At 57.9% G+C, this 15,031-nt stretch overlaps 4 protein-coding genes across 4 annotated transcripts; 1 reads left to right on the forward strand and 3 right to left on the reverse strand.

The window, feature by feature from the left end:
- Nucleotides 1-266: 266 nt before the first annotated feature.
- On the reverse strand, nucleotides 267-10,075 carry RHOD (ras homolog family member D). The gene is made up of 6 exons (XM_058026054.1): nucleotides 9,330-10,075; nucleotides 1,636-1,752; nucleotides 1,056-1,143; nucleotides 748-857; nucleotides 526-660; nucleotides 267-434 (listed from the first exon to the last, which is right to left on the reverse strand). The coding sequence occupies exons 1-6, from the start codon at nucleotides 10,071-10,073 to the stop codon at nucleotides 267-269; spliced, it is 1,362 nt and encodes a 453-aa protein (XP_057882037.1). The 5' UTR covers nucleotides 10,074-10,075.
- Nucleotides 3,513-4,430, forward strand: LOC131084522 (mas-related G-protein coupled receptor member H-like). The gene has a single exon (XM_058026064.1). The coding sequence runs from the start codon at nucleotides 3,513-3,515 to the stop codon at nucleotides 4,428-4,430; it is 918 nt and encodes a 305-aa protein (XP_057882047.1).
- Nucleotides 6,363-7,386, reverse strand: LOC131084517 (mas-related G-protein coupled receptor member H-like). Its single transcript, XM_058026059.1, has one exon. The coding sequence runs from the start codon at nucleotides 7,384-7,386 to the stop codon at nucleotides 6,454-6,456; it is 933 nt and encodes a 310-aa protein (XP_057882042.1). The 3' UTR covers nucleotides 6,363-6,453.
- Nucleotides 10,076-13,161: 3,086 nt separating the features above from the next.
- LOC131084511 (mas-related G-protein coupled receptor member A1-like) lies at nucleotides 13,162-14,139 on the reverse strand. Its single transcript, XM_058026055.1, has one exon. It carries the CDS (start codon nucleotides 14,137-14,139, stop codon nucleotides 13,162-13,164), a length of 978 nt encoding a protein of 325 aa, XP_057882038.1.
- Nucleotides 14,140-15,031: the final 892 nt, after the last annotated feature.

Raw genomic sequence — 15,031 nt, forward strand, 5'->3', positions numbered from 1 at the left:
GGCAGGGGGTGCTGGCACAGGACGCTGGGATGGATTCCTGGCAGGACAGGGACATCCCCAGCGGCATCCCCAGCTGGAAAGGAACTCTGGGATGCAGGCGTGTGACAGTTCATGCCAGGAATGCTTTCCTGCTGTCACCCCGCGGTGACCGACGGTGCCAGCCCCGGGCCGGGCGGGTGGCGGCGGCGCTCCGGTGGCGGAGGCAGAGGTGTCGGAGCTCGGGGACAGCAGTGGCTGTCCGAGGGGGCTGTGCCGAGCCGGGGGGCTCAGAGGATGGCGCAGCCCCTCCTGGGTCCCGCCTTGCGCTGCCTCCGGCGGGCGGCGCTGATGGCGACATTGCAGGCTGTCACGAAGATGTTCCCGACGTTGTCCTGGTACCTGGCCGAGCACTCCATGTAGGACACGGCGTGGACCTGCCGGGCCATGGCCTCTCCCTGCGGGGACACACACACAGAGTCACACCTCCCCAGGACCCCGCTGTCCTGTCCTGTGCCGTGTCACCTGTCACCCGGAGGTGACACCCACCTGCTGGCGGGAGACGGGCTCTATCCGCCCGTCCTTCAGCTTCTGCAGCGCCTCCTGGTCCTGCCGCAGGTCCGTCTTGCAGCCCACCAGCAGCACCGGGACCCCCTTGCAGAAGTGGTTCACCTCCGGGTACCACTGTGAAGGGACATGTCACCCCGGGATGGGCACATGCCACCCAGGGATGGGGACAGGTGACAGGCGGCACCCCCGGGGCTGCGTTACCTTTGTTAGGATGTTGTCAAAGCTGTTGGAGTCGGTGACATCAAAGCACATGAGGACAACGTTGGCATCTGAGTAGGACAGAGGGCGAAGCCTGTCGTAGTCTTCCTGTCCTGCCGGGTGGAGAAGGAAACCATGACACACCGTGAAAGTGACATCTGTGGGGATGGCTGTGGGTCAACCCCGCCTCTGCCACGGTGATGGGGACCCCTTGGAGGGGACAAAACATGACCACATGTGTGGGACACCCCAAAACGCCCGGGTGGGAGAGTGGGGGGCACACCAGCCCGGGCTGTCCCCTGCTGTCCCACCTGCTGTGTCCCACAGGTGGATCTTCACGGGCTTGCCGGCAACCTGGAGGGACGCTGTGTACTTCTCGAACACGGTGGGGACATAGACCTGGCAGGGGACAGGACACAGGTCACACAGGCGGCTGTGGGGGGCAGTGACAGAGGGGACCCCAGTGGGGACAGGACAGAGCACAGGGAAGGAAGCAGGCAGCAGGAAATGGTGCATCCTCCCCGGGGCAGAGGGATGGGAACCACCTTTGTCCCCATCCCAGGGCACATGGATGCTCCAGGGGGACCTGGGGATTCAGGACAGGGGTTCTGGGGTCTCTGTGGCTGCCCCCCTTCCCTGCACTCCCCGAGTCCCTTATGTGCCCTCACCGAGTGACAAACCCTGTTTTCCCCCAGGACTCCCCAAGAGAGGCAGAGGTGTCACAGACCCCCATCAGCCCCAAGCTGGGCTAGCCCCTGTCCCCCCGTCCCCATGTCCCGCCTCAGAGGGCCCCGCTGCTGCCACCATGTTTGTCCCACCGCCCTTTGCCCGCCACCGCTCCCGCAGGCCCGGGGACAGTCCCGCACCCCCCAGGGGACAGGCATCCCGTACCTTGGGGAAGTCCCCTTTGGCGAAGGCCACCAGCAGCGACGTCTTCCCGCAGCCGCCATCCCCGACGACGACAGCCTTGACCTCGGTTTCAGGGGCTCCTGGGCTCTGCTCCCCGCGCTCCCGCTGCATGGGGGTGTCCGCTGGGGCCACGGAGCCCGAGTGGCCTCGGCGGGGACAGGGATGGGGACGGGCAGGCGGGAAGCGCCCGCCCGCTCCAGGGTGCGGCTGTCACCCGTGTCACCCGCCCGCCGGGCCCGCCCGCCCGCCCGGGGCTGTGACAGCGGTCGGGACACACGTACGAGTGTCCTGGCGCACAGGTGACCTTCTCCCGGCGCCGTGCACAAGCGTCACGCTGCCACCTGCCTGTCCTGCCTGCCTGGGTGCCGCTCCCTCGCACTCCGGCCCGCCGACTCAGGCACACTCCATTCTCTGATCCGACTCCAGATCCCACACCCCATCCCGATCCCGTTCGTGCAGATCCCCCTGCACAGCGCAGCCCCCAGCGATGGGACCCCGGTGCCCTCCCCGACGCCTCCAAGCCTGGGGTTTATTGCCCCGAGCATCCGCGGGAGGCAAAGTCCAGGGGTGGAGCAGGCACGGGGGTGGCAGTGACTCACTGCCCTGGCCCCCGCTGTCACCGCCAGGCCGGCTGTCACACCCGTGCTGTGCCCCGCCGGGCTCTCTGTGCCCGGCACCGGGGTGAGGGGACAGCCACCCACTCCTGTCTTTTCCTAGTGATTGCAACCCGGCTGGGACAGGCTGTGACACCCCGCTTTGCTCAGGGACATGCCATCCCAGCAGCCATGTCACCCATGCTCCCCATGTTTGGATGTGCCCAAGACCCTCTCCCCTCCCCTCTTCTGCCACCCCAAAACTTTTTGGTGGGGGTGAATGGGTGCTTCTTGTGTAGGGTTGCAGACAGGGATGTGGGGTGTGCTGTCCCCTGTCACCCCCCCACTTTGCCACCAGCCTCTCCAGGCTCTCTCAGTGAGTACCAGCCGGTCCAGGAGGGCCCCCAAACCAACTGGAGTGAATCCAGAGTGATGGCTCAGACAACAAATTCCAAATTCTCACCCAGGCCTGGAGCAGGATGAAGTTGGTGGAGAGGGATTCTCACGCTGGGAGGCAAATGCACGCGGTAATGAACAATCTCAGAAGGATGCCAGCATCGGGGCAGGATGGGGAGAGGAGGCTGGAGCACTATCAAACAATTAGGAAGGTGGCAATTACCAGTCTAATGAGATATCAGGTTCAATCCTAAAAGCATCAAGATTCTTTCACAGTGAGATGTAACTGCTGCACTATTCGTCCTCTGGGGTATTTGCTCGGACAAAACATTTCCTTTCCCGCAAGACCAAGAGAATTTTGACGGGAGAAGAGGCAGCCTGTGTGCAACTGCCCAGTGCTCTCAGTGCCTGACCTGTGATTGTGCAGAAACGCCCCAAAGAGCAGTTTTATTTGGGGACAAATAGGCTGCTTGGAGCTTCTGAGGACGTGGAGACCTCAGTTTTCCTCACTGGAGAAGACCGTGGTGAGGAGCACCGGAGGGAGGGAGCGTGCCCTGCTCGGACACACCAACAGGTTGGCTCCAAGGAAAGGTAGGGGATTGGGACCAGAGTCCAGCCCTGGGCACTGCTTGTTTCTCCCTGGATGTCCCCAAAGCCCCTCTCACCGCTCCCATGGTTGTCCTCAATCGGGATGGCTGGATTGATCCAACCCTCCCCCTGCCCTCACCTCACCCCCAGCCATCCCACGGCCCCCCTGTCCCCAGCCCTGTTGTGCCGCCTCACTGGGATCCCCTCCTTGTCACATCCCCTGGGGTCCCATTAACCCCCTTCTGCTCTGCCCACAGCTGGGGACACATCCCCCCTCCCACCATGGAGCTGAACAAGACATCCCCACCTCTCTCATCTTCCCTGATGGACACTGAGGGAGATGATTCCTGTGGGATCAATGTCACCGATGTGGCCGTAAATGGTGTCACTCTGCTCATCTGCCTCTGTGGCCTGGCTGGGAACGGGGCTGTGCTCTGGCTCCTGGGATTCCACATCCGTAGGAACCCCATCACTGTCTACATCCTCAACCTGGCCGTCGCCGACTTCACCTTCCTCCTCTTCATGGTCCCCTCCTCCGTGCTCTACCTGCTGGACGACGTGTCCTGCTCCACTGTTGTGTCCCTGAAGTACCTGAGGTCCCTTCTCCTGCTGTCGCTGCTCTCCTACAACATGGGGCTGTACCTGCTGACGGCCATCAGCATCGAGAGGTGTGGCTCGATTCTCTTCCCCCTCTGGTACCGCTGCCGCCGTCCCCGGCGCCTCTCGTGGGTGGTGTGTGCCCTGCTCTGGGCCCTCTCCATCGCTGTCATGGTCGTGGTGACCTCCCTGTGCCTGTCACACGAGCACGAGCACTGCCGGGTGGCTCTCATCTCCATGTACGCCCTCAGCTTCCTCATCTTTGCTCCACCCATGGTCATCTCCAACGTGATCCTCTTCATCAAGGTCCAGTGTGGCTCCAAGAGACGTCAGCCTAAGAGGCTCTACGTCGTTATCTTCCTCACTGTGCTCTTCTTCCTCATCTTTGGGGTGCCCCTCAGCCTCTCCAATTTCCTGCAGCAGCTCAGCCCCAGCGTCGTGTCCTCCCAGGTGGTTTTCCTGCTTGCCTGCATCAACAGCAGCATCAACCCCTTCATCTACTTCTTGGTGGGGAGCTGCTGGAGGCGCTGCTCCGTCGTGTCCCTCCGGGTCGCCTTCCGGAGGGTCTTTGAGGAGACAGGGACCACCACAGTGTCCAGCTGAGAGGCCACTGTGGTGCCACCAGCCATGCTGCCCACGCTGGCTTCATGCTCAGCTGCCCACCCTCACTCCCAGCCAGGCCTGCAGGTCATCTTCCTGCAGCTGTGAGTCAGGATGCATCCCACAGCTTTTCCATTCCTTTTCCCATCCCACTGATCCATGTTGTTGTGTCTATTCCTACCCCTATCCCTATCCCTATCCATGTCCCTGTCCCTGTCCCTGTCCCTATCCCTATCCCTACCCCTGTTCCTATCTCTGTCCCTGTCCCTGTCCCTGTCCCTGTCCCTGTCCCTGTCCCTGTCCCTATCCCTATCCCTGTCCTGGTCCCAGTCCCTATCCCTATCCCTATCCCTATCCCTATCCCTATCCCTATCCCTATCCCTATCCCTATCCCTATCCCTATCCCTATCCCATCTGTCCCTGTCCCTATCCCTGTCCCTACCCCTGTCCCTGTCCCTGTCCCTGTCCCTGTCCCTATCCCTATCCCTTTCCATGTCCTTCTCCCTGTCCCTATTCCTGTCCCTATCATTGCATCCCCATCCTATCTGCATTCTCACCCCAGTCCCACCCCCAAACCATGCTCATCTCGGCTCCCCTTCCCTGTTGCCCGTACCTATCCCATGCCGTGCCGTGCTACCCCGCCGGTTTCCCAGCCGGCATCTCCTCCGAGCGCGATCCGCCGGGCTCTGCTGCCCTCCTGTGGGAATATTTGGGATTGCCGGCATCCGGACCCTTCCCGATCCCCTCTGAGATCCCAGATCCCCTCCCAGGGCCGCCTTCCCCCCTGACAGCCCCGCTCCTCCCAGGATCCCCGGCTGTGTGTCCACTCCTGGCCATCCCTCTGCCCCAATAAACGCTAATGGATCCATCCCGCTGTCGCCTCTGGTCCCTCTCCTGGGAGGCTGGGGGACGGGACACGGCGGGTGAAGCCCTGGAGGGGAATGTCCCAGAGAAACACTCCCCAAAAACCGTGTGAGGGAGCCTGGGGTGAGCAGCCCGTGGGGAGAGACCGGAGCCTGAGGCCCGGGGCTGGGAGGGATGGGAAGGAGGGGAGGTGGGTGGGCTGCATGGGGAGTGGGATGGGAGGGTGGTGTGAGAGGGGTGGGACATGATGGAGCTGCTGGGAAGATGTGGTGGGAAGGTGTGGGGTGTGGTGGGGCTGGAGAGAAGGTGTGGGGTGTGGTGGGGCTGGAGAGAAGGTGTGGGGTGTGGTAGGGCTGCAAAGAAGGTGTGGGGTGTGGTGGGGCAGGGGAGAAGGTGTGGGGTGTGCTGGGGCTGGTGACCTCAGGGTAGCCCCAGGGAGGGGGGTGATGCCCCGTGGAGCCCATGGTGACAAACACAGGTGTCACCCTGCTCCTGGAAGGGGGTGGCTGTGCTGAGGATCACGGCCTCCTCCTCTCCTTGCTGCTGCCCCACCTGAGCCTGCTGAGGGAGCAGCTGAAGGCATGGAGAGGAACAAAATTAAAAATAAAAGATCTCGTGGGACATCTCTGCTGTGACACTCACAGAGCACTCAGGGTGGGGAATGCTGAGCCCCTGGGCCATCGTGTCCGTGCCAGCCCAGCTCTGGCACTGGGGATCATGGTTGCTGCAGGGAGCACAAGCCATGGCTGTGTCCCCTCCCTCCAGCCACATTCCCGGCTGGCAGCAGCAGCCAGAGGAAGCCGGGAAGCGCTGGCAGAGGGGAAAAAGGCACCTCAGGGTTCACGGTGCTGTTTATTGATATCAGACCTCAGTGGGATGCAGGAACCAGGTGCCAGCGGGAATTTTGGGATCACAGCTGTGTTGGGAAGGATCCATTTGAGGAACAGTGCTCCAGGACCTGTGAGGGAGGAGCACAGCCATGCTCCAATGAGAATCCTGCAGAGCATCCCTCCCACATGGCCACTGTCATTGCCCCTGCTCCTTTCTCCTGCAGGATTACAGCACCACAGGGAGGGTGATCCCATGGATATTTATTAATCAGGTGACTCAAAGAAACCCTCGGCCACTCTGACAAGGTCCTTCAGCAGAGCAGTGGAAGAAATCAACAGGTTGGAAAGGCTGTGTCCATGGCAGGATCATGGCTGTGGGCAGTGTTTTCTTCTGGCTCCTCAAAGACCCTCTGGAGGGAGAGCCGTAGGGATTGCACGGAGCAGGGCCTCCTGAACCTCCCCACCAAGAGGTAGATGATGGGGTTGGTGCTGCTATGGATGCAGGCGAACAGGAAAAGAACCTGGGAGGACACAATGGTGTAGCCAAGCTGCTGCAGGAAATTGGAGAGGCTGAGAAGGAGAGCAAAGAGGAGGAAGGAGAGCACAACGAGGAAAATAACAATGTCGAGTCTCTTGGGTCGCTGCTGCTGGGACCCACACTTGAACTTAATGAGGAGGATTGTGCTGGAAATGAGCATGGCTGGGGCAAAGAGGAAGAGGTTGAGGGCGTACATAGTGATGAGAGACACCTGGCAGTGGTCATGCTCTCGTGACTGGCACAGGGCAGTCATTGTGACAATGACAGTGAGGCAGAGGGCCCAGAGGAGGGCACACATCACCCATGAGAGGCGCTGGGGACGGCGGCAGCGGTACCAGAGTGGACAGAGGATAGACGTGCACCTGTCAATGCTGATGGCTGTCAGCAGGTACAGCCCCAGGTTGTAGGAGAAGAGCAGGAGTGGGAAAAGTGCCCTCATGAACACCAGGGGCATGATTGTGTAGCAGGACAATTCCTCTAGAAGATAGAGCAGGGTGGAGAGGACCATGAAGTGGAGGAAGGAGAAGTTGGCGAAGGCCAGGTTGATGATGTAACTGGTGGTAGGGTTCCTTTGGAGGAGCCAAAGCACAGCCCCGTTCCCAGCCAGCCCACAGAGGCAGATGAGCAGTGTCACACTGTCTTTGGCCGCATCGGTGACATCAATATCACACAGATCATCTCCTTCAGTGGGTGAGGCAGGAGATGGGGATACGGTGGTCACCTCCATGGATGGACGCTGGGCAGGCAGTGGGATGTGGCCCCTGGCTGTGGTCAGAGTGGATGGGCAGTCAGTGCTTGGAGAATCCAGGAATGGACCACAACACTCCTTAGCTGCTCCCTGCAGTGGGAAGGATTCAGGTGAGAAAAGTGAGATGTGCAGGGGAGGAGGGTAGTGGGAATGGTGGGGTAGGAGAGGGTTGGGCTGTTTGCCAGGACATGCAGTAGGGAAGCACAGGGCAGAGGAGAGAGAGGAGCTGGGAGGGCCCTGCAGTCAGTGGGAGAGGGTGGCAGGAACAGAGCAGCTGCTGCAGGAGAGGAAGGTGGGGTAGGGAGGAAGGCAAACATTCCACTGACCTGTTCCCTGTGGGGCAGCAGCAGGCAAAGGGCTCTGTGCAGATCAGCGGCGCTTCCTGGTCCCTCTTGCTCCTTTGGGATCCATGTCCTAAAGCGGCTCCTGCCAGGTCAGGGACATGAAGGAGAAAGTGCCCAGGTCAACACCAGGAGGTCCTCACTGCCCACTCTCCAAATGCCCAGCCAGCTCCTCTCTGTGCTCTGTCCTGGTGTTGCTTCCCAAGCTTGGTGGAATCACGGGGGAGTCGGAAATTGCATCTTTGGCTTCGTCAGAGCTCCACTTCTACTGAGTCATTTATCTTTTTTTTTTTTTTTTTTTTTTTTTTTTTTTTTTTTTTTTTTTTTTTTTTCCAGTAAGGAAGTGGCTTTTGCCAGACACTCCTCAAACTGAATTTTGCAATTGGCTCATCATTTCCTTTTGATTAGAAACATTCCTTCCCTGTCGAATGTCCCTTTCTCCAAGTGCCTCCTCTCTCCCGACAGGCTTCTACCATTCCTCATTTCCCTTCACTGTGGGGTCACTGTCCCTCCAGGAGCAGAGGGATGCTGGTGGTGCTGGTGGCACTGGAATGTCGGCAGTGCCGGCAGCGCTGATGATGAAGCGGCTGGGTGCTTCTCAAAAGCATTTCGCATTCTGGGAAGAGCTCCGGGATCCTTGCCAAAACCTCCCCAAAGGCCCAAAGGACGCTCAGCTGAGCTTCCTCGACCTGTCCCCATCCCATCCTCACCCCTGCTCCCCATCCCGCTCTCCATCCCATCCTCACCCATCCCGCCGCTTTCCGGGCCGGCGGCCGCTCCCTGCTCCGAGCGCGGCCCGTCGGGCTCTGCTGCCCTCCGGTGCCCAGCCTTGGGATCGCCAGCAGCCAGGCAGCCTCCGATCCCTGCGATGCCCTCCTGAGCCTTCCTCATCTCCTCGGACACCCCAGACCAGCCCCCGCCGGGCCACCTTCCACCCCGACAGCCCCGCTCCTGCCCCGCTCCAGCCGGGACTCCCGGCAGTGGCTCTGCCCCTCCTGGCCATGGAGTTCCAGGACCCGGCAGGGAGGAGGAGAGCCCTGCTCCCGTGTGCTCCCCTCAGAGCATCCCTCCCACATGCCGCTGCTCCCTTCTCCTGCGGGATTACACCGCGAGAGCGCTCCAAACGAGTGTTTGAGATCGCTGAAAAAGTCACCACCAAGGGAATTAGTAAAAACTGGCTTTAATACTAAGCATCAGCACAACGGAATTCATTGGCCAGGAGCGTTTATGAGATCTTAGCGTGGACTGGAAAGAGGGTGAGGATGCACCAGCAGAGGGAGGGTGATACTGTGGATATTTATTGATCAGGTCACTCAAGGAATCCCTCAGCTGCTGTCGCGGGGTTATTCAGCAGTGCAGTGGCAGGAATCAACAGGTTCAGAGCACAATGTCCATGATGGGATCATTGCTGCGGGCACCGTTTTCTTCTGTGTCCCCAAAGACTCTCAGGAGGGCCTTCCTTAGGGACCCCATGGAGCAGGGCCTGCTGCAACCCTCCATGGAGCAGGGCCACCTGCAGCTCCCCACCAAGAAGCAGATGAAGGGGTTGATGGTGCTGCGGGTGCAGGCGAGCAGGAAAACCACTTGGGCTGACACCATGGTGTAGCCAAACTGCTGCAGAAAACTCCAGAGGCTGAGTGGGAGAGTGAAGGGGAGGACGAAGAGCACAGTGAGGAAGATGACGATGTCAAGTCTCTTGAGTTGCTGCTGCTGGGAGCCACACTTGACCTTAATGAAGAGAATTGTGCTGGAAATGAGCATGGCTGGAGCAAAGAGCAGGAGGCTGAGAGCATTCATGGAGATGAGAGACACCTGGCAGTGCTGGGGCCTCAGTGACAGGCACAGGATAACCACTGTAACAAAGGGGAGGGTCCAGAGAAGGACAGTCATGAACCCTGATAGGTGCCGGGGACGGTGGCAGCGGTACCAGAGCGGGCAGAGGACGGATGTGCACCTCTCGACGCTGATGGCTGTCAGCAGGTACAGCCCCGTGGTGTAAGAGAACAGCGAGAGCTGGAAAAACAACTTCAGGTACTCCCGGAGTGTAATAGTGTAGCAGGAAAGTTCCTCCAGCAGGTGGAGCAGGAGGGAGGTGGCCACAAAGAACAGGAAGATGAAGTCGGCGACAGCCAAATGGAAGATATAGACTGTGATGGCGTTCCTGCAGAACCTGAGGAGGCAGAGCAGAGCCCCGTTCCCAGCCAGCCCACAGAGGCAGATGAGCAGCATGATGCCAACTACGGCCGCATCGGTGATATCAATTCCACATGTATTATCTCCTTCAGTGGGTGAGGCAGGAGATGGGGACACAGTGCTCACCTCCATGGATGGACGCTGGGCAGGCAGTGGGATGTGGCCCCTGGCTGTGGTCAGAGTGGATGGGCAGTGAGTGCTTGGAGAATCCAGGGATGGACCATGTGGCTCCTCAGCAGCTCCCTGCAGTGGGAAGGATTCAGTGGGGAGGAGTGAGATGTGCAGGGAAGGAGGGGAGTGAAAATGGTGGGGTGGGAGAGGGAGGTGAGAGGGTTGGGCTGTTTGGCAGGGGATGTAAAAGGAAAGCACAGGGCAGAGGAGGGGGGAGCTGGGCAGGGCCCTGCAGTCAGTGGGAGAGGGTGTCAGGAACAGAGCAGCTGCTGCAGGAGAGGAAGGTGGGGTAGGGAGGAAAGCAAACATTCCACTGACCTGTTCACTGGGCAGCAGCAGGCAGAGGGGTCTGTGCAGATCAGCGGCGCTTCCTGGTCCCTCTTGGTACCTCCTGGTACCTCTTGCTCCTCTGTGTCCTACAGCGGCTCCTGGCAGGTCAGGGACATGAAGGAGAAAGTGCCCAGGTCATCAGGAGATCCTCACTCATGTCCCACCACCTGCTGTCTGTGCCCAATCCTGTGTTTGCCCTCCAAGACTCAGTGCAGTCACCGAGCAGTGAGAAATTGCATCTTTGGCTATGTCAGAGCTCCACTTCCTCAGAGATATTTATCCTGGGTGGATTTTTTTTTTTTTTTTTTTTTTTTTGCTACAGAGGAAGTGACTTTTGTCAAAAGCTCCAAATGAAACACTTTGGCTCATAAGTTTATGCTGATTAGAAACATTTCTTCCTTGCAGTGTGTCCCACTCTCCAAATGCCTTTCCTCTCCAGAAAGGCTTCTGCCACTCCTTGTTTCCTTTCCCTTTGGGCTCATTGTTCCTCCAGCAGCAGGGGGAAGTTGGTTGCACTGGAATGCTGGCAATGCTGGCAGTGCTGATGAGTCAGTTGGGTGCTTCTCAGAAGCAACTCCCATTCCAGGAAGGGCTCCAGGATCATTGCCAAAACATGCTCTGGTCCCAAGGAAGCACAACTCAGCTGCTCCCTATCCTATCCCATCTCATCCCCATCCCCATCCCCATCCCCATCCCCATCCCCATCCCCATCCCCATCCCCATCCCCATCCCCATCCCCACCCCGCTCTCCATCCTCATGCCATCCTATCACATCCCACTGGCTTCCCAGATGGAGCTGTTTCCTCACTCTGAGCGTGGCCTGTCAGGCTCTGCTCTCCTCCAGTGGGGAGATTTGGGATTGTCGGCATCCAGACCCCCTCCAACCCGCTCCGAGCTTCTCCTGACCCCTCTGAAACCGCCTGCAACACCCCACACCATCCCCAGGCCCTCCTTTTCCACCCCCAATGCCATGATCCTGCCCTGATGCATCTGGGACCCCCGGCAGTGTCCCTGCTCCTCTTGGCCATAGGGTTCTAGGGCCCAGGAGGGAGGAGGAAAGCCCAGCTCCAGTGTGCTCCTCAGGATCACACAGGATGATAAATGTGCCTGGAGCCAGTGCAGAAACAGATTTGGAGGCCTGCAGTGGTTTTGGGGCAAGTTCTGTAACAAACAGTAAGAACACATGGCCAAAGGAAAAGTTCAAGGCAAGGTGACCTTTAATATCTCAGCACTCAGTGAATGCAACCACCAGAGACCCCTCTGAATGATCCTCCAGGATCAGGAGAAGACTTGGAGAAGGAGATGGATGCATGGAAATGAGTCCTAGTAAAGTGATGTTTATCTATTATATAAAAAAAGACACTTTATTGACTCTGTGTAGTTGTGATGGATAAAAACCCTGTTGTAAAGTCTCACATCAAACAGAAATATGGAGAGATCAATCTGTGTGTCCTTTGGAGGTAAAGAATTCCTGCTTCCTAATGCTTCCCATTGTGTTTGAAAGTTTATTCTGGCTGATTTTGGTATCACTCCCATTCTGATCTCCACTACTCTCCCCATGCCATGCCATGCCATGCCATGCCATCCCACCCCATCCAGTGCTGCTCCCCACCTTGAAGCGCTGCCCATCAGGCTCTGCAGCCCTCCAATTGGGACATTTGGGATCAGCAGCATCCAGACCCTTCCTGACCTCCTCCAGACACTTACAGAACCTTCTTACCCTTCTGGACCCCTCTGAGAACTTCCAGACCCTCCCTGGCTCCATCTTTTCCCCTGTGACAGCTCCGCTCCTGCCCTGCTCCACCCAGGACCATGAGCAGTGTCTCTGCTTCCGCCAGCCATTCCTGCTTTTGTACATGAAAATAAACAATTTAACAAAGAAAGGACATGAACATCATTTAGCTGGAATGGTATCTCATGCCTTAACCTTGCTTCCAGACCTGCCCCAGTCAGATGTCTCAGGTATTAACACAGCCGAGAGAGCAGCAATTCTGCCACATTTGCCCCAGCAGATGCAGACGTGTGTGCACACAGCCAGCCAGGCAGGCAGAGTGAGTGCAAGGTGCCTGTGAGCAATTGCCCTGGCAGGCAGTGAAATGCTCCCTGCGGATCCCTTTGCATCTCCTCCCTGGGCCAAGGGCTGGGCCTGGAGCCCTGCGGGGATGGGCCCAGGAGCCGTCGGCGTTCGGGGATCAGCCCAGGGCAGCAGCCGGGAGAGATCCCAGCTGGGAGAGGCCCCAGTGCCAGGGAGCTTCTGCTCAGCGCTGCTGGGCCCAGCAGAGCTCCAAGGCTCTCCTTTGGGGCCGCTGCTCACAGGGCCCCAAGGCATGGGCGGCACTCACAGCAATGGCTCAGCCTGGCCACACTTGGGGCCGGCAGCTTCCTGGGACAGTGGCAGAGCAGGGATGCTGTGGCATCCAGGGCAGTGCAATAATTTCCAAGGCTGTTGATGAAAGCCCAGGAGGTGGTTGGACAGCAGCAGTTGCTGGGAGCAGAGGGTGTTTCTGATCAGCGCCACAGGAGCTGAGCCCAGGGGCTGCTCCTCAAGGCTGAGGCCTCCCAAGCACAGATCAGAGCCCAGAGCGGCCTGGAAAGGGGCTGGGGATGCAGCAGCACAGGGAGGGTGATCCTGTGGGTATTTATTGATCAGGAGACTCAAGGAATCTCTCAGCCACTGTCCCGGGGTCCTTCAGCAGTGCAGTGGAAGGGATCAACAGGCTCAGACCCCGCTGGTCACAACAGGATCATCTCCACAGGCAGTGTTTTCTTCTGGCTCCCCAAAGACCCTGTTGATTGTCTCCCTTAGGGACTGGATGGAGGAGTGCTTCCTGCAGCTCTCCATGGAGCACTGTCTCCAGCAGCTCCCCATAGAGCAGTCTCTCTTCCAGTTCCCCACCAAGAAGCAGATAAATGGTTTGATGCTGCTATTGATGCATGCAAGTAGGAAAACCACCTGGGAGGACACAACTGTGTAACCGAGCTGCTGCAGGAGAGACCAGAGACTGAAGGGCAGACTGAATAGTGCAATGAGGAAGATAACAACGTCAAGCCTCTTGTGTTGCTGCTGCTGGGAGCCAGACTTGAGATGAATGAAGAGGATTGTGCTGGAAATGACCATGGGTACAGCAAATAGAAAGAGGTTGAGGGCGTACATGGAGGTGAGAGCCATCTGGCATTGCTCCTGCTCGTGTGACTGGCACAGGGAAGTCGCCGTGGGATTGACAGCGATGAAAACAAAGAGGAGGACCCAGAACAGGGCAGTCATCAACACCCACAACAAGTGTTCGGAAAGTTGGCAACCACAGAATACCAGGCAGAGGATGGATCTGCATCTCTGAATGCTGATGAACGTCAGCCGGTACAGCCCTATAATGTAGGTGAACAGCGACAGCTGGAAAAGCAAGCTCAAATACATCAGGGGCATTATAGCAGAGCAGGAAACCTCCTCCACAAGGAAAAGCAGGGTGGAGGGCAACATGAAGATGAGGAAGAGGAAGTCGATGATGGCCTGTTTGGAGATGAAGTGGGTGATGGCATTAACATGCAGGAGCCAGAGAACAACTCCATTCCCAGCCAGCCCACAGAGGCCAACGAGCAGCATCACAAAGTCTGTGGCCATGTTGGAGACATTGATCTCACACTGAGCAGGTGTGTCAGTCGGTGAGGTGAAAAGAGGGGACACGGTGGTCACCTCCATGGATGGACGCTGGGCAGGCAGTGGGATGTGGGCCCTGGCTGTGGTCAGAGTGGATGGGCAGTCAGTGCTTGGAGAATCCAGGGATGGACCATGTGGCTCCTCAGCAGCTCCCTGCAGTGGGAAGGATTCAGTGGGGAGGAGTGAGATGTGCAGGGAGGAGGGCAGTGGAAACGGTGGGGTCGGAGGGTTGGGCTGGTTTGCAGAGGATTGATAAATAAGAGAGAATATATAGTTTCAACTCCCCTTAAGTTGCTCAAAGATTAGGGGCCCCTAAGTGGGGGGCCACTAAAAGATTAAAGGAAGTAAGGATGTGGACCTAGGGTGATAAATGTGCCTGGAGCCAGTGCAGACACAGATAAGGAGGCCTGCAGTATTTTTGGGGCCAGTTCCATAACAAGATGCAAGAGCATATGGCCAAAGAAAAAGTTCAAGGCAAGGTCATCTTTAATATCAGAGTGAATACGAACACCAGAGACATCTCTCAATGAACCTCCAGAAGCATCAAAAGACTCCAAGTAAGAAATGGATGCATGGAAATGAGTTCTAGGAAAATGGTGTTTATGTACTAGATGAAAAAGACTTTTAAATATCTATGTATGGTTATAATGGATAAAACCCCTGCTGTAAGGTCTCGTTACACACAGATCAAAAAGAGATCCTTCTGTGTGTGCTGTGCAGGTAGGGAATTCCTGCTTCCAAATGCTTCCTATTGTTTTAGAAAGTTTATTTCAGCCGATTTCATTGGCAAGAAACAGATGGGATGCACAGGGCAGAGAAGGGGGCAGCTGGGGAGGGCCCTGCGGTCACTGAGAGAGTGTGGCAGGAGCAGAGCAGCTGCTGCAGGAGAGGAAGGTGGGGTAGGGAGGAAGGCAAACATTCCACTGACCTGTTC

The sequence above is a fragment of the Melospiza georgiana genome, chromosome 6, assembly GCF_028018845.1.
Source record: "Melospiza georgiana isolate bMelGeo1 chromosome 6, bMelGeo1.pri, whole genome shotgun sequence".
Lineage (NCBI taxonomy): Eukaryota > Metazoa > Chordata > Aves > Passeriformes > Passerellidae > Melospiza > Melospiza georgiana.